Source organism: Betta splendens, chromosome 8 (genome assembly GCF_900634795.4).
Source record: "Betta splendens chromosome 8, fBetSpl5.4, whole genome shotgun sequence".
In the NCBI taxonomy this organism is placed as follows: Eukaryota; Metazoa; Chordata; class Actinopteri; order Anabantiformes; family Osphronemidae; genus Betta; species Betta splendens.
Genome location: NC_040888.2, coordinates 8602633 through 8620838, shown reverse-complemented (window position 1 = coordinate 8620838; position 18206 = coordinate 8602633). Strand labels below are relative to the sequence as shown.

General features: G+C 47.8%; 1 protein-coding gene and 1 long non-coding RNA gene across 2 annotated transcripts; one reads left to right on the top strand and one right to left on the bottom strand.

Moving 5' to 3' along the window:
- Positions 1-278: 278 nt before the first annotated feature.
- Positions 279-11285, bottom strand: LOC114860764 (C1q-related factor). The gene is made up of 2 exons (XM_029159600.3): positions 10101-11285; positions 279-690 (listed from the first exon to the last, which is right to left on the bottom strand). Exons 1-2 carry the CDS (start codon positions 10716-10718, stop codon positions 511-513), a joined length of 798 nt encoding a protein of 265 aa, XP_029015433.1. The 5' UTR covers positions 10719-11285; the 3' UTR covers positions 279-510.
- Positions 11286-13307: 2022 nt separating this feature from the next.
- Positions 13308-16358, top strand: LOC114860610 (uncharacterized). Its single transcript, XR_003786638.3, has 3 exons — positions 13308-14738; positions 15078-15236; positions 15533-16358. It is a non-coding gene; the product is annotated as an uncharacterized LOC114860610 (long non-coding RNA).
- Positions 16359-18206: the final 1848 nt, after the last annotated feature.

Sequence of the window (18206 nt, the reverse complement as noted above, 5' to 3'; positions counted from 1 at the left end):
ACAAATATATATTTCTTAAATCTCATTTGTGTAGAATATTATGCAGGTCTACCCCCCCCCCCCCCAAAAAAAAAAAAAAAACACAATCTAAGGGAAGTTGCACGGAACAACACTACGAGTTTCATCCCGCTGAGTCCGCTGGCAGCGCAGCCCGCCGCTGTGGAGGGGGGAGGTGAGAGCGTCCACTCTTCATTTTTCTCCTCGATGTTTCTGTGCAACGGAGCAGGGCCGAAGAGGGGAGACAACCCCCACCCCCCCCACACATCGCCCCCCCCTCCTCCCGCCGCGTCCCCCTCCTCCCACGCCGCCCCTCTCAGCGTGTCCTCGGGAGCCTCGCATCCAGGCTTGGCTACGGAGCCTGGATGTCTCGGCTGATGGATGCAAACCAGAGGTGTCCATGGTGATGGAGAGAGAATAAGGAAAACTATAAAGCATTCTGGTTTTCAACACGCAACCCTTCGTTTCCCCCGCGACGCTTCCCTGTCCGGCTGTCTCTGCGTCTGCCTGCTCTCAGTCTGCGTAGAGGATGAAACCAGAGAAGGTGCTGTACTTGTTGTTGTTGCCGCCGTGGGCTTTGCCGCCGTCGAGCTTGATGTAAACCTCGTCGCCGGCGTCCAGATGGAGGATGACGCTGTTGGAGGCGTAGTCGTAGTTCTGGTCGGCGTCCTGGGCGATGGCGCTGGCGCGAACCTGGGGAGTGGAGGACGTGTTAGTGGACGGAGAGCACGTCAGAGGTTTAGTTTCTCTCCTTTCATACAGACCAGCTACACTACAGTGCTACACTAAAACCCACATATTACAGTATATGTATTGGAAATAAAAACCAAGTGTGTGATGGGAGAGGACAGCAAAGGTGGACGATGCATTTGTGTTGGGAAATGAAAAGTCCTTTTCATAATGGTTTCTGAAATAGTAACCCACGCATGAAAAACACTTAGCAAACACAACAATGGCACGAAAAGTAGCTAATATTGAACATTGGGCATATTTACAGCATGTTGATGAAGCACAGCCGGGAGCGATGAGCATTGTTGGCTTAAAAAGGGAAAAAGATAAATGTTTGTCTGTGTGTCTGTGCGCATGTCTGGCTGCACTTATAATAATAACCTGTCCTGGCTAATTAAGACCTGCACCACAAACACTCTCTCTCTCTGGAGAGCAAAATGCGGCTCCGGTGCCAAATGGAAACAATAGCGGTGTCTTTTACGAGTGTTTTGTGACAAAGCTTCATTTCAGCGGTTACTACACGATGTTTTCCTGAAGATGCTGAAGAGCTGCTTCCGGCGTTCCTTTTGCCAAATGAAAACTGGAGCGAACCTCTCGGGAGACGCGCTGTGAAGGTCACGCGGTGCGTTCGTGGCCCGTGGTGCGTTCGAGCGTCCGCTGAGTCACCGGGCCTAATAAATGTGATCCCAGACACTAGTTGGGAGTCTTTAGACTGTGACACCACACCCTGGGTCTCGAAATAACAACAATACCACGGTAACCATGACAACCAATCGAGCCTTTTCATGTTTATTTGATGTCGCTGTTGCCAGAGTTCACACAACTCCCAGTAAAGTGAAAAATGAGTTTAATCCTGCTGTTTTTTGTTTTCTTATACATCACATTCACTTTAAGGGTCTTCTCAGTAGCAAGATCATATTCACAAATCATTTCAAGTCAAACACTTGCAAATAAAGTTATTTTTCTATATGTCCCACCTTAAATACCCACTGGTATTTTATTATTGTTATAAATATTGTTACAAATACAGTGCGTTGGTATAAAGCGCCAGACAGCGAAATATCTGCTCAATACAGTATCTCAGCGCCATCAAACAGTCACTAACAAGCAAAAAGCAGCCTAAATAAATTGTTATTTTCCCCCCGAGATGAAAGACAAAGTACTGTACGTCATTTAAAGTGGCCACTAAACCAATTAGTCACTTAGACCGGTCAGCGGGGTTGAATCAAAATCAATACGTTACGTCCACTTGAAGTGTTTTCTCGTGGCTCATTATTGGGTCCCTGCTGGCCTTTCGCTGCCTCCGCGTTCGTCCGCGCAGCTTTAAATCGGGCCTTTTCCAGCAGGTGTTGACAAGCTGGGCCAACAGGCTGCGTAAAGGACGCCCAGTAATTAGTTGGCCTCTTTAGGAGCACGCACATATCGACAGTAGTGAGGAGACGTGGTGCTGTTGCCAAGGTTTGCATGGAGCCTGAACTGAACCTCCTGACATCTAAATATCTATAAATCATAAATTATGAATACTATATTTGTGCAATTTGAAACTTTATATTTAATATTTATGCACATTTAAAGTTTTATGCTTTTATATTCTGTTTATATTCTGCTTCTGTCATTCAGACTCTGCTCTGGATGCTGTTAATTTTATTAAAAACGTTCTTTCTGTTTAGCCTAAAACCTCAGCTCATGCTTTGTTGACTTTTCCTGCTCTTGGTGGGTAAAAAAAATAAATTAACAAAGAAAATGAAAAGCGTGGAGCCTCGAATGCGACAGTTTGCATCAGGCTGGTTGAGACAGATGGTATTTAGAAAATGATAGCTTGGAAACGTGGATATTTTCACGCTGTAAATGATACAAGAGTTAAAAGCCTCTGATAGAAACAAGCAAAGTCCTTAAGGGAAGCGTTTGAGTGTCTTAAGTGCTTTTCTCCTGAGCAACACAATGACAAACAGACTGATGTACACTAGAGGCTGCAGCGGGTCAGCAAATAAAACACAGACTCTTCCCAGCATCGCCGCTGTAAAAAGCAGTTAAGTGCTGAGGTGCCACATCGGTGACACCTTGTTTTGAACCCGGCTGAACTGGACTTCATGCTCCGCTATGTTGATAATATTGCATTACTCAACCTCTCTCCACAGCACTCTATCATAACTATAATAGCTGCTTCTCCTGCTCTGTAGTCTAATCATCTGTTCACTTAACTTGCCTATTATGACTCTGATCACACAATGAATGCAGAGAATAACCAGAGCTCTGAATATTCACTAATGAATAATTGTTTGACCATCATAAAAATTGCATTTGAATTACTGCATTTGCTGAAAACCCTTCTTTTTAACTCTCTTTCTTAATGCGAGGAATGTATTATATATGATTATATAATATAATATTGTTATCCTCTGGATTTGTGATCAGATGTTCAATTCTTTGACTGATATTATTTATTTCCTTTTATTTCTTTTTCAAAGAGACGAGCTGTTTTGCGCCTTCTGCTCAAGGCGCTGAATTATTGAGAAGAGAGGAACAAGGTTGGCACTTCTTAACACTGTTTTGTAATCTGCGCGTAAATGAATAGGAGGAGGAGAGCGGAAAAGGAGAGCACCCAGCGCTGGCACGGCCCTTTAAAAGAGTACGTTCACAGGGAATGGTGGGTTTAGAGGAAGAGTTGAGTTCCCTCGCTATCTGTAGCATCTCACCTGGCATAAGTGTGACATCCAATAAGTAATTAACTGTGAGACAGATGGAATGAGACGGAGTCGAGTGGAGGGCGTCTGAAACGCACACACACACACACACACACACACACACACACACACACACACAGACACACACACACACACACACACACACACACACGGCTGCACAGTCAGGAAGTGCACTGTAAAGATTAATCCTGGTATTGAAATCGAGGGGAGGCTTTAAGTTGCGGGAGAAATATATGGAATATTGTACTTTTTTTTTTTTACTGTTTATCCTCTTGATTAAATCTTGCCCCGGCTCATATCGATGTGCAAACAACGCCTCCTGCTCTGATTCGGAGACGCCGGCGTCCAGTGCATATTAATATGATGTGATGTGCCCTGAGCGAGCAAAGTCAACACCATCTTATTAGAGGGGTTACTGCTCCGGGCTGGGTGGGGGAAGGACATGGGGGCGATGGGGGAGGGGGGTGATGACGGCTCAGGAGGATTTGTCAGTGGAGATTTTAATGAAACTTTATCACAATATTTGCTTTGAGGTGTTCACACGGAGCCAGGGTACATCCGGCAAAGTCACCTATGTGCAATGTGGCTTAAACCGTCCCTTCATTTGCTCTGGAGGCGGCGGATTTGAAGAGATTCTCCTTTTGCGGGAAAGAGGAAATATTAATGTAATGCGTTATTTTAGCTGAGGCAGACTGAGCGAAACCCTGGTGGAAATAAACTTCTCTGAAATCCTGCTTGTTCTAGTTCTTCCGCGATGATATTTTTGTTTTGTTTTGTTTCTTTGCTCTAATGGTTTTATCCCCTTCTGAGACTAACTGCCGCAGTCTAGGCCTCCTTCATTTGCTTTCAATGATAAGCACGCATGAATAAAACCTCTTACTATTTTTGAAATAATGATCAGGGAGCTCCTACTTCAGCTTCCTTTCCTCTTTTGTTTTTTATCTCTGCTGCGCACAGAGAGCTCGTTGGTGTTGGGGGGGGGGGGGGGGGGTTGTTTATGAGGCGAGGGCGTGAGTGCAGGATGTGCAGCCGACGTGCAGCGAGAGGCGGACGGGACAAACATCCGACCGGCGGCGCGTGACCTTGACACCGAAATATGTAGAGGAACTCCGGCAAAGCAAACAAAGCATGAGGCCGCGAGGCGCCGGCGATGCTAAATGAGGTGTCAGGCCGTGTTGTCTTCCCCGTGGCTGCTCGTGCGTGATCGCATCCGTCGTATCGCCGACGCGACGCTTTAGATTGAATTAAAGTCGGAGTGGAGGCGCTGGAAATCCAAGGCTCAATAGGACACTGGTAGGAAAAGGGAAATGTGGATGTAAAGTGGAGTTTATGGCTAAACTACTAACGCGCTATCGATGAAAATCCCCACAATGTAAAGTTGCATCAGTTGCGTGTGGTGCTGAAGTCTCGCTGGGACAGAAAATCCATCGTGACAAGGACGCGTCTCGTGGCGCCTCTGACAGGGATTTGTTGACTTGATGTCGCGCCTCCATTTTGGATCAACGAGTCTATTGGTCCTCCTTAAATCAAAGTGTACTGGCATCTAATTGTGTTTGAACGTCCCAGTCGTGAACGGCATGCTTAATAGCGGCTTAGGAGGCCCGCCAGCGCCGCTGAGCCCGGTCCAACTTGTCACCGCACCAGACACGCGTCGAAGCCGATCGAAGGTCGGGGTCGTCGGTTTGTCGCAGGTTTGTCTGTTGGAGGAGTCTAAGCGAAAACATGATAAGACGAGGGAAACGGCGAGAGGAGATTTGCCATCTGTCAGACTCGAGTACAAAAGGCCCCTGAATTAATTTCACCAGCTGTTCTCTTTGGACCTGCTCAACCTGCTTTAAAACACAATCATTTCCCTGCGCAGGCCTCTTTGAGAGATTGCTCACGGCGGCGCTAAAGGTGAGTGCGGTGCCGGTTGTGCTGCGTCTCGCTCTCATCCCCGGACCCGAACGCCAGGAAGCCACAGCAGCGGATCGAATCCAGACGGCTTCTGCCCAGAGCCACTGAAAAACACTCACGGGTCGGAAAAAGGAGGAATCGCCTCTGACCCGCAGCCCAGACGCTCTTTTCTTTCCTGTGTCAAACTCATCACGCTCAGTTAATTACGGAGACACAACCGGCTTTGGCTCGTGGGGTTGTCGGAAAAGACACTTTTATGGCCAAAAGCTCAACCTGCTCCCGCGCAAACCTTGATAGAACCCTGAGGCTCCGGGCTTTTCAATGCACACTCCTCTAAAACAAAGCGACGCCGTCTTCATAGTGGCACAACTGTTGCCCGTCCAGGATGCGTTAACGCGCATGGTTACGTAGCGGAGGCTGAGTCATTTGAAACCGCTGACTCGCTGCCTCCCTGTGAAGAGGGACGGGATAATTGCGGGTATCACTGAGGAGAGAATTCAGGGGACAGCTAAATGTCAGGGGCGTGGGGAGCGAAGAATAGAGAGATGTTTGCATAAGAGGGCCAGGGGCACTTGTCTATCCCCCGTACGGCCCTCATTATAATGAAGAAGCCTTGTGAGTCAACACTATAGCATCCTTGAGTCAGCCAGACACAGGAGACAGCGCATAGACTATTTTAGATGCTTAGTTTGAGTCCTTTAGTACATAAAACATAATAGCTATATAGTATTTCGTGAGCTAATTAATGTGAGTCACCAGTACAGTGAGTACTTACGTCGCTCCGCTGAAGGAGGTCGGCGTAAAACGCCTTAAAAGTAATTGATCTGCTGCAGACGAGCAGTGGGCAGCGGCGGAGGAAGTTTTCAAACTCCACCAATAAACGATGGATTTCTCCTCCGCGCGCGCGCCCGCGGACGACAGCTCGGTGTCGTCTTGACATTTCCAATCTGCGCGTTGCCTCCTAACAACACGGGCCAATCTTCATTTAATGGCCCTCGCACCTAATTAGGCCGCCTCTAATGTTCCACTCGGCAGAGTGTCAAATGCAATGTCCAATTACGCGGCAGATCAAGGCCAAAGGTCCGCCTCCACTGCCTCTCAGGCTGATTATAGAAGAAGTGCCATGATATACATCACACGCAGCGGCGGGGGGGGCACATGTAGATACGCGGGAGGGGATCGATAGCGCGGGCGAAGAGGCCGAGGGGGCGGTCTCTCCAACCCCTCCAACAGAGTGTCTCTGTTGCACCAGCCACACACACAGAGCTCCCTTAGTGCTGAGGTCTGGCCACAATGGAGAATAGCAGGTCAGAACATTTCCAGAATGCTAAAATCAATCAAGTCTAAGTGTCCGTTTGTTGATAACTCATGGATGACAGCGTCTGCTCCCTAATGAAGAAAATATGTATTGTAACAATATATTGCAACGTGTCAGTGAATTGACGAGCTGCTGGATGGAACCTCTTTCTGTTGTTCACACTGTTCATTAGGACATATGTCAATAATCAGACGGAGCGGACTTCGTCCAGATGGCTCCGCTCCCATGTTTAATGTCGAGATTGACGCTAAACACAATGTGTGGGTTTTATCAGGAGGCGCCGCCAGTGGCTCAAACCGGAGCGGCCCCGCGTTCACGCGCACCGCGGCCGAGGGCGAAGGCGTCCGCGCGGCCGACGATGGGCTGGAGATGAGACGAGCAACTCCTACACGGTGGAGGAAAACCCCATCACTGCGCTCTGAAGCGAACGTCAGAACCACACCTGGCGAGGTTGGGTTTATTCTGTCACGCTGCGACGCAGATTCTCAAGATTATTGATGGAGAATTCACCCTGCGACGCTTCAGTTTGGGTTTATTTTGAACCACTTTTTTCATTTAGGGTAAAAACTTTGAGCTCCTTTAGAAAGAGGAGAGATGGAGGGCAGAGCACAGTTGGGGTGGGTTGAGGCAGTGGGTCGGGAGAGAGGGGCAAGCGTGCACGTACCCGTGTGTGTGTGTGTGTGTGTGTGTGTGTGTGTGTGTGTGTGTGTGTGTGTGTGCAGGAGACTGCAGCGGTAATTGCTAGGAAGGAGCCATGTGCACGAAGGACATTGAAGCTTATTAAAGGAGGAGACAGAGTGATTATTCACTATGGTCCTCATGAGAGACTGACGCTGAAGTCATTGCTTTTAATTAACTCTGAAACGGTTTTGCGGATTAATAACAATATTAAGGAGGAGGAACAGCGAGGAGACGCGCAAACACCTCCTGGATCTGATTCGGGCTGTTAAATTACAATTAAATGGCCTCGATTGCACAATAGCACAATAACAATCTCTCTTTTCCTCTTTTGCTTCACCTCCTCCCACTCTGTCCAATAAATTTGTCTTCATTGTCACCGCTCTGACCCGTTGGACGTGTCCGAGACAGGCCGCAGCGAGACATTGATTTATTGGAAAGCGTTTAGAATTTGTGGAGATGCTGTAGCGCGGCCCGGCAGCAGCAGAAGAGACAGTGGAGCGAGTCTAGCCAGAAGCGAGTGTGGAGAGGAACTTGGAAAGCGGATAAAGTGTGCTGAGCTGAAAATAGATCCCTTATTTGTTTGTTTACCAGGAAGCCAGCTTTTTTTTTTTTTTTTTTTTTGGTCTAGTTTGAAAAGTGTCAAAGTTCTGGGGGACAATACTGCAATCCGCGTGTTGCTCTCTCTGCCGAGTGAAAGGAGGAAGCGGGGGAGGAAGAGGAGGAGAGGAAATAAAGTAACCCGTGGATGTCGGTGTTCTACGGCGCGGAGAGGGAGGAGCACGTGCGCTGCGGGAGCTGGGAACCTGCAGCTCCACCACAGCCAAACGATGATAAAACACTGGTATTGTCTCCAACCCACAGCCCAGCTCTTTGCTGCCTTAATGAGCTGAGGAGAGCGCCAGCGTGACCGCGGGGGCCTCGCTCTGACTCCCGGCCCTTCATCAATGATGTAGCGCGAGCCGGCCCAATATTTATAACCATTCACAGTCATTTACCCGGACCGGAGCTCCGGGGCCCGGCGCACGAGCCGAGCGGCGCACTCAGGACGGAGGAGGACGGAGGCAGAGACGCAGTCGCCACTTTATAAACAGCACGCGTGCCTCTGGAGACGCACACTGTGCTCGTCTAACTTAAGTACCCCCACACCCTCCTCTTGGGAGCACAATGAAGCGGAAACAGAAGGCGTTTTATAGGAACATATGTTCTTCTTCCCCTATTATATATCAATGTTTTTACGCCCACCCATAAACATTACTGTTGAGTAAGACATTATATAGAGGGAGATTGCTTCAAGTCGCTTTTTCTTAGTGGGAATGAACTTGTCGAGGGCGAAGGAATTAACCTCCAGCCGCTTTGGCGGGACTGCAAGTTCACGCCCCAGATGCCAGCTCTTATTTTATCCACGCACTGCACATCACGGTCCCACACACTTATTAGGTGGCTATTCCACTCGTCGGGGTGCAGAGACGGGAGCGTTTCCCAAATATTAAGTTGTGTTTCTCCGCCAGCGAGGAAACGGGTCATGACAGAGGCGGCGGAGCTGCGGCGGCAGATGACGGTGCGTCGATTTCATCTCGTTCCCAGGCTCTTTCTGACTGGAGCCAGCTGATAATGTCAGATCACGAACAGACCATAAATTAAACATTGGCCGCGACTCAAATGCAAAGTGAGAGGAGTGTCTGTCACCGGGCGCGTTTCTTAATGCTGCGTCTCCATTAGTACAATTCAGAGCGTAACGATGACGGTGGCAAAAAAATACAACGACGGTCTGGGAAATGTAATAGAATTAACCCCTTCAGTTGCTTTTACTTAACGTGCATTTGTTATATCTATCACAGGAGCACAGCGACAGGAAATAGTGACTCCAGTAACTGTAACATCGCCTCAGTTTTTTTTTTTTTAAGCAAAACTATTTCGGAGCCACTTTAAACAAAAAAGATCTGTCCGCTGATCGGAAAAGCATCAAACCACAACGGCGGACATTATAAACCTGAGAAGACCCTTATGGGCGCAAAATGAAATTAGCGTCCCATTAAAGCGATGCATCAAAGGAGCCGAGAATAGATCATGTACAAGTCCTAATGCTTTTTACGCGATCGCTCAGTCGGATGCAACGGAGACAGAAAACATAATACAGCGGATTTGGACCCAAACCCACGCAACAAGAACAGGAACAAGAACGATAATAATAATAATAATAATAATAATAATAATAATAATAATAATAATAATAATAATAATAATAATAATAATAATAATAATAATATAATCGCGGGTTTGTATTTGTATCAATCCTCGATTACAAGTCGATAAAACAAAGTTTTTCTTTCAAAAGCTGCCGTCACTCCTGTCTCGCTTCCCACGCTGATGATCCGACACAACTTCCACTCAATCCCACCTGACATTTGCTCCAGTCCAAAGAAATAACGGATCGCCTAACCGGGTCTCACATTTACAGACACCGTAGCCAGACTTGTCCCAAAACCGCGACCGTCTTTCGGATCGCGACACGCGCCGGCGCCAGGACGCATCGCGCGGTCCGCGACCGCTCCACGCGTCTTTATCCCCACCGCTGTGCGCGCGGGGCTTCGGGTGGAGACGCGCGCGCTCGCTTTTACGCTGGATTTCCTTAAAAACCGGCTTCTCGCAATGCGCCGATAGTTGAAGGACGGAGCCGAGGAGGAAGCGAGGGAGCGAGGGAGCCGTGAGCGTCACGGGAGACGGGCGCTGTCACGGGGGGAGAGGAAACTTGGACAAAGTTTGGAAGCACTCACCTGGCCGTTCTTGCAGAGATCTGCCCACATGCTGGTGCCGTCCCCTCCTCTCATCAGCACATGGTAGATGAAGAAGTAGGTGCCTGGTATGCTGCAGATGAACTTGCCTGAGATGCCGTCATAGTTGTTGCCCAGGTTGGTGACCACGTCGTCAAACTTGAGGATCTCATAGCCTTCGTGGGGATTTTTAAGACCCGCATAAAAGGCCACGCGAGGCACCGTGCTGTAGGTGGCCGTGCTGATAGCTCCGGTCCCGCCCAGACCCAAAATCCCAGTCCGCCCTTGATCTCCTCTGTCGCCAGGAGGCCCAGCTGGCCCTGGTGGACCAGGCTCTCCAGGTGGCCCCGGTGGTCCGGGCGGTCCAGGTTTGCCTGGCCTGCCAGGCTTCCCCTGCGGGCCCTGCAGCAAGGTGGAGGGTGGAAGCACGTTGCTGTGGTCGCTCAGCGCCTCCGCCTCCGCCTGGAGACCCGTGGAGCTGGTGCTGCTGGCCGGAGTGCCCTTGTTCAGGTAGGGGTCGCACACCATGCGGCAGGTGCCGAGCATCTCATAGTGGCCGGCGTCTGTACCCACAGAGCTGACGAGCACCGGGATGAGGACCACCAGCACCAGGACCAGCATAACCCCCACGGCAGCCGCCACCAGGGTCTTCCTCCCGATGCTGAGTCGGGGAAGGGGCTGCGCTGCCAGCGTGGGTCTCCCGGGGGCGGAAATGGTGACTGCTTGGTGTGGGGAGCCTGTCACCGCGGAAAGGGACCCGGAGATCCCGAGAAGAGGTGCAAGAAGAGCGGCGAGCGTGTGAGGGTGAGACAGAGACCCACATACACTTGATACACCTCACTGCTCCACTCAGTCACACTAAAGTAAGCAATCAGTCACTCACACATACATAAAGACTCGAGGAAGCCCAAGCATACACGGGGAGGCATTCGGAGCTTACTTACAAGCACAATCTGACTTGTGAAGAGAGGCAAGAAGGATGCAGAGCCCAGAGGAATGAAGTGAGAGACAGAGAGAGAGAGAGAGAGGGAGAGAGAGGGAGCGGGAGAGAGAGAGAGAGGGTGAGCGAGAGGATGAGGAGAGTGGGTGAATGTGAGAGCTACACAGCAGCCACTGCTCCTGTGTGTGTGCGCGCACGAGTGTGTGTGTGTGTGTGTGTATGTATGTGTGGCGAGTTTGTGGTGCCGGATTCTCAGGCTCGGCTTTTTATACGGCGATGGCAGCGGAGCCCCTCAACGCCCCCCGCCCCCCCCCTCGGCTCACTCGCAGAGCGAGGGGTTGCTGTGGTTGCGTCTCCTCCTCTCTCGCCAGATCACTCAGAAGAGGGACTCTCATCACGTTTCATCTTTTTTTTTTCTGCCTCTCTTCGCAACCACAAAGGGACCAACACAACCTCCCCCTGACCATTTTGCCCCCTCCCTCTGCCCCCCCCCCCCTTTTTTTTTTCTCCTCTTGATTTCCCTCCCCGTACCTACTTTTAATGCCGTTTCGCACTCCCCTTGCTTGCTCCTCTCTCTCATCAGCATCCAGCCTCTAAAAATAAAGACGGAGCTGTGGAAAGACATTTTTTTCTTCTTCTTCTTCTTCTTCTTTTCCTGGAGGTGGGTTCTGAAGACTCATGTATATGTGTACAAAGACACAAGACAACATTTAAATGTGCAATGCCAGGAAACGCTAGCAGCTTCTCAAATAAAAAAAAAGGTGTTAATTACAAAAGTTAATTCCAAGCATGAACTCTAAGCTAAACTGGACTGTTAGAAAGAAATTCAACCACAGCCTCACTTTTGAATGGAAACGTCCAATAGCACTTATTATTTTCCCCCATGTCAATAACCCTGCTTCTCCACCTGAATGCGCTGACACCATTTTTATTGGTCTTTTGTTGAGTATTGATTTCATGGCTTTTATCAAATTATGGGTCCTGGTTGGTAGCAAAAAAAAAATCCATATGCAGCCAATAATGTCACTTGTTTGATATTTCTATCGCGCAGAGTGATGAATGAAAAAAGTGCGAGAGCAAAGGACAAAGCCTGTGGATGAAACAGGAGGCGCGTGTTTGCCGAGCGGTCGGCGCCGGGCGTTCTTCTGGTCCGGGTTTCGCACAACGCGGGCACGGCGGCAGATGGAGGGGAATACGGCACCTCCATGTCAATACGAGCTGCCAGCGGAGGAAAAAGTGTTCATGTCAGCCGCGCAGAGGCGATGGATTGAAAACAGCAGAGGCGTGCGTTTTCTGGCTGCGCATCACAACGGTGGAGCCAGTGCAGCTGCTGGCACCACACACACACACACACACACAGACACACACACACACACACACACACACACACACACACACACACACACACACACACACACACACACACACACAATCCATGAATGTGCAGTTCAAGGTCACCCAAATCCAAATTATCTGTTGTGTTCGCTCCCTCACGCACTCAAATGCTCATCATCACTAAAAACTGCACATGTTCAGTGTATTTGATTCCCCCCCCATAAACACAGGTTTGGATAAATGTGCGTTGGAAGAGCGAGGACTTGAGTCCACGAGGCTTTTTCGACGATTTATTCCACCTCTCTTTTCAAACCGGTGTCACTGCGAGGCATCAGCTGCGCCAGCGACGGGTTGGACCGCGGCTCTGCAGGCGCCTGGTTCTGCCTCCGACCGGACAGTCTGTGCTTGAGCTGGACCGGGCTCTCGCGGCGGATTGAGACGGATCAATGCGCCCGATGCCCAGCTATTTGTCACCGGATCGCTCTCTCTTCATCATCATTTAAGTTGAGTCGCAAACTTATGGCGTTCCCCAGTTGGTGTCTAATTCATCACTGAGCTGAGTCGGTGAGACACACCGAAATAACTGGCACAGCAGGTGTCTCTGTGATGCATATTTGCCCGTTTTGTTTTATTCTTCATAACAGACATGGAGTTTGCCTATACGAGGGAGCACACACGGCCTAAATTGGTTTTGGGGTTTGTTTAGGGGGCGGCTGTTTGTTCTTCGCACCTGCCGGACGTAACTGAACTGCCAGCGAGAGCTCCGCGCCCCAAATCTCTAAATCTCTGAAGCGCTGAGATCAATGCACAGCGGAGAGGACAAACAGAGAGCGATCACGTTAAAAGAGAGATGAGGCAGATTGGGAGACAAGCAATGGAGGAGCAAAACGGATAGATACAACATGGGGGGGGGGGGGGGGGTGGTAGTTGCTCCGACAGCTCAGCTGTATGTCAGCGGAGCGGGTTTGTATGGGTGGATCGTGTTGGAACGTGGCGGGAGAGAGGCCGCGAGCGTCGGCGAAGGCGGGACGGATGTTTGTTTGTGCGTGCGGCGCAGCCGAGATGGATTTTTCACGGAGACGTCAAAATTTCAAAATATGCTTCAGTGCTGGAAGGGTGATTTGTGTCCTTGTTTTTTTTTTATGTATCAATATCAGTGTTACTTGGCATTTAACCCTATTAAAGTAGAGGATCCACCTGTGTTTCCTGAGGTTTTGCCACTGGGGGGCGGCTCAAACATGCTGCCAATTACAAATTATCATTAAACGAACAGAGGGTTGGTTCTGTAGCATCGGCGACGTATTGGTGGTGTGTGGAGAGGCTTTTGAAATACATAAGCCGGGCGGATGTGAGAACAAGGCGAGAAGAGGAAACCGCTGCCTCAGTGACGCTGTGTCCAGGCGTCAGCCACATCCAAACACACCTCAAACGGTTTTAATCACTTTGTTGTTCTCCCCGGTTACAAAGAGACCGAGAGGCAGAACAATTGTGTTTCCAAGAGTTTCTGAAGTGCACAGGGGGAATCCATAAAACATGGAAGAGTAGAAAGAAAGACTTTCAAGGATTAGATTTTTTTTCTTACAGGAAAGTTTAACAGGTCAAAGGAACACAACAACATCACAAACACACAAGCAAACACAGTAGATGCCTCATCTCTAGTTGAGTTTTTGTCTCTGATTGCTTCCCTTGTGTTGCTCCTGGCCGAGGCTTATCAAAGAGCTCCTTTCATAAGTGCCAGGATCAAGCCACTGCTGCGACTGCTTGGCACCCACTGAGGTGGTTTGGAGATGGGGAGGAGGAGGTGGGGAGGGGGGTTCAAAACAAGGAAGGTGCAGCAGAGGAAGTCGAAATTGAAGATGGCGAGCGAAGAAGAGACGGTGCATTTGTGCATTTAGAAGCAAAATGGATGAAAGGAAACGGCTTTGGGTTCAGAGAGACAATTGCGGATGGCGTGTGCATCGTGTGTGTCTGTGTGTGTTTACAGAAAGTGGGCACACGCACACACACACACACACACACACACACACACACACACACACACACACACACACACACACACACACACACACACACACACCTTTACAGGACACTATAGCCTGGTGAGCTCTTCATTTGTGCATTGTAGACCCCATTAACCCCTTTGTGCAATGATCTGCTTACATTTGCATGAATGCCAAATATTTACTACCTGAGAGCTAGACTTTGTACAGATGCAGTGAAAGTCTGAAAGTCCTTTCCTCCGCCGAACAGCTGATCCCTGTGAGTTGTTTAACTCTGTGTCCTCTGTGCAGACTGAAAAAAACAGCTGAGAAATCATGCGCCGGCCCTTTAACTGACCTGCTGCAGCGCCGGCTAATGTAATCCAGGTATTATGATGAATGTGGAGACTTGGTGTAATGTTCCCCATACGTGTGTGTGTGTGTGTGTGTGTGTGTGTGTGTGTGTGTGTGTGTGTGTGTGTGTGTGTGTGTGTGTGTGTGTGTGTGTGTGTGTGTGTGTGTGTTTCCGCGTGTCCGTGTGTGTGTGTGTGTGTGTGTGTGTGTGTGTGTGTGTGTGTGTGTGTATGTGTGTGTGTGTTTGTGTGTGTCCTGTGTTTGCGTGCGTCTGTGTGTGTGCGTGTGCATGTGTGTGTGTGTGTGCGTGTCTGCCTTTGCCTGCAGCGAGCAGCTTGTGGCTTCACTCAGTCTTGACTCCTTTCCCTGCAGGCTCCCAGAGGATGCGATAACCTTTCCACCTTGGCCAGGACTGCAGCGTCACTCACAGCATGAACTGAAAACTCTCCTCGCTAAACACTCCACATCGCTCGCTCCTCTCTGTCTTCCTCCCCCACACGCTCCTGATTTGAATACTTTCCTACGCGAAAGGTCACAATTTCATATTCTATATTCATTTTACAATAACATTACTTCACATTTCCCCTGACAATAGCTGAGATTCCTAACATTAAATGTGTTTCTCAGTTTGTGTTACAGTCTAGTCAGACTATTTTATGGATCCTATCCCCCTGTTAACCCAACAGTCCTTCCCTTCTTTATGCTCCATCTACTGCTACAAAGTCAAAATTCATTGTTTATGCATATCAATAACAAACATGTAACTGAGCGATCTCCTGAGCAGATAATAGATTTTTTTGTCCTGCTGTGGGTTTTTTATGACCCAGGGGAAGACCCAAGATGTGTTACTGCATCCAGGCGCTGCACATAAGAGCCTGTTGAAACCTCAGCAGGAGTCCAGCGAAGGCTCTTTGTGGCCCGGTCCTGCTCCCAGCCAGGCGAGGCTGCAGCGGAGGAACCAGCCAGGAATATTCCGTCCTCGGAGGAAGGGAGTACAATAAAGAACATCCCCAGAGGTGAGATAAAGGGAGCAGATGAAGATTGTTTGGAGCGAGGTGTGAAACCCCACGGGCCATGTACAAAAGGGTGTGTTTAGATGTTGTGGTATTCAGAAGGCACAGGTAGCCAGACTGTAAAAACACCCATTGTATTTAACTGTATGACCTGTTTATATGCTGCTGAGCCAGTAACAGCTGTTTTCCTGGTGTCCATCTGTGTAAATACACACATGGGCGTGTGTCCAGCTTGTGCTTGTGAATGGGATTTCTTAAAATGTAATTATTTTTTAATATGTGACGCAAATGTCCCATTACAGGCAAGGATGAAACCATGATTGTAACTAGACTGCTCAGTTTCAGTTTGTTTGAGATTACACATTTTATTACTGGAACGGAAACATGACTTTTCTCTACCGTTCTCTACAGACAGTTTTCAGATACAGTAGATATTGTGAGATGAAACTTATTAAAATTGAAAATAAGTATTTTAAGTAAATAAATGTTACTTTTGGATGCAACGTGCTTCTCTCTACTTTATACTTTATCACTTTATACATACAGAAATAATATTAAAAGACTTCTTGGCTGGTCACCCAACTGTACATGTACATTTATCCCTGAAACTTTTAATGGGCTTCTAATGATGAAGTCAATGTATTTGGAAATAAAATCTCAATGATTGATTAGATCACATGTAGAAGCTGGTATGTGTTGTAATTATGACAGATGTCATCCATTTATGTTTTCACAGAGTCTCTGCTCTCACCGGAGGCAGGTCTTGTAGCTATCAAGCTTTGAAATCATAAGATACAGGTTTAGAAAGTCTCTTTAACTTAAACATGGTTGAATAATTCTTCTTCTATTTCATTTGTCCTGAACCAGCTCACCAATAGTTTGACAAAATCGATCACTAATTAGAATTTTTAATGATAATAAAATGATTTAGTAGCACCGTATGCAGTTGAAGTGTCCACAAGCATTACACGTCAAATACCCATAGAAATAACCGCATAATATAGAACAACAACAACAACTAGTTAGAGTGACCTCATGTCTGTGCTGTTCTTGTGAAAGTTACACAATGAATACGTGTAGTGTCCACTTGGACTCACTGATGAACTGATTCGATTTTGGCTTCAAGTTAACAGTGCTCTCGCCTGTGTCCAATATAAAGCTGTGTCTCAAAACTGCTTGGAGGAACTATAACTTCTGAACTGAAGCTCCTGTGCTGCCAAGCGAAGCTGTAACTCAAAGATGGACTGATAACACTTTAGACTCTAATTAGAGTATGAGTCCGAAAAGAACTATAACTAGACTGATTGTTGGAGGTGAATAGGACGTAGTCAGATGATTGCATAGTAAATAAGAGCAGTGATGGGAGAGGTTTCCTGGATCTTTTCTCTATACTTATACTTGAAGTTTTTGTTTTGCATTCATTACCTTAGTGCATCACTGTCCCTAAAACCCAACACAGAGCAGAACACAGAGAATCTGAAATCACTGTAATTTATTCAAACTAAGACATGTATTCTCTCATAGAGATATTATTATTAAATGGCAAAGATATTGTGTACAGTAATAATAGCATTTCTCTTTTAGCCCAGTAACAAACAAAATTACACAAGAGCACAAAAGGTCAAGGTGTTATAAGGGAAAACAGATGCATAATGAAATCACCACATATTTCGCTGTGAACTCACTGAGCCTCCAGGAGCAAACCAGGAGGTGTGTGCGTGTATTTGTTTTGGGGGCAGAAGCAATAAAGCCGCTGAAAAAGCAACTAAAGACAGATCGCCAAAGAGAGAGAATATAAGAAAAGGCAAATATCTATATATCCTGCTGGAAGAATAAACTAGAAGTAAAATATGGAAGAAGTCACAGTCACAGCATTAATATGTCACGTAAACCTCTCCGTGGGCAGGATGGAGTCATCACCTCCTGTACCCACAGCGCCCTCTCTCCCCTCTCCGTCACCCCAGCCTCCAACCTCAAACCAAAGGCAGCTACTCACTCCCCTCCAGCTCACAGCCTCCGTTTCTCAGCACTCCATCCATGTAGCATTTAGTAATATTAAGTATGTATTAAGTCTGCTCGGTGAATCACTTGCAGCGTAAAGTGAATGTTAATAACCTGTGATTAAATCATTGTCCCTTAGGTCTTCGTGTCTGCAGGATCAGTTATATATCATACAATATAGCCATCCGGAAAAGGATACAGTACAGGACAAAGCATCATTAATATTAAAATAATTAATATGGATCCAGAAGCAGGAAGAACGAAGAGCAACATATGATTAGTAACGTTGTATCTTCATTAGGTCACAAGTTATTTATTATTAATCATTTGAAAATAAATACAGGAAATCTTGTGTATACACTCGCAAAGTCAGCATTAGAAATGTGAACTTATTTGACTTGCATCAGCTGCTCCACACTTCCTGCGCATTAACTGCTGACCTTGACCTTGAACGTGTCTTTTTAAGATTCAAATATCTGCTTCGAGA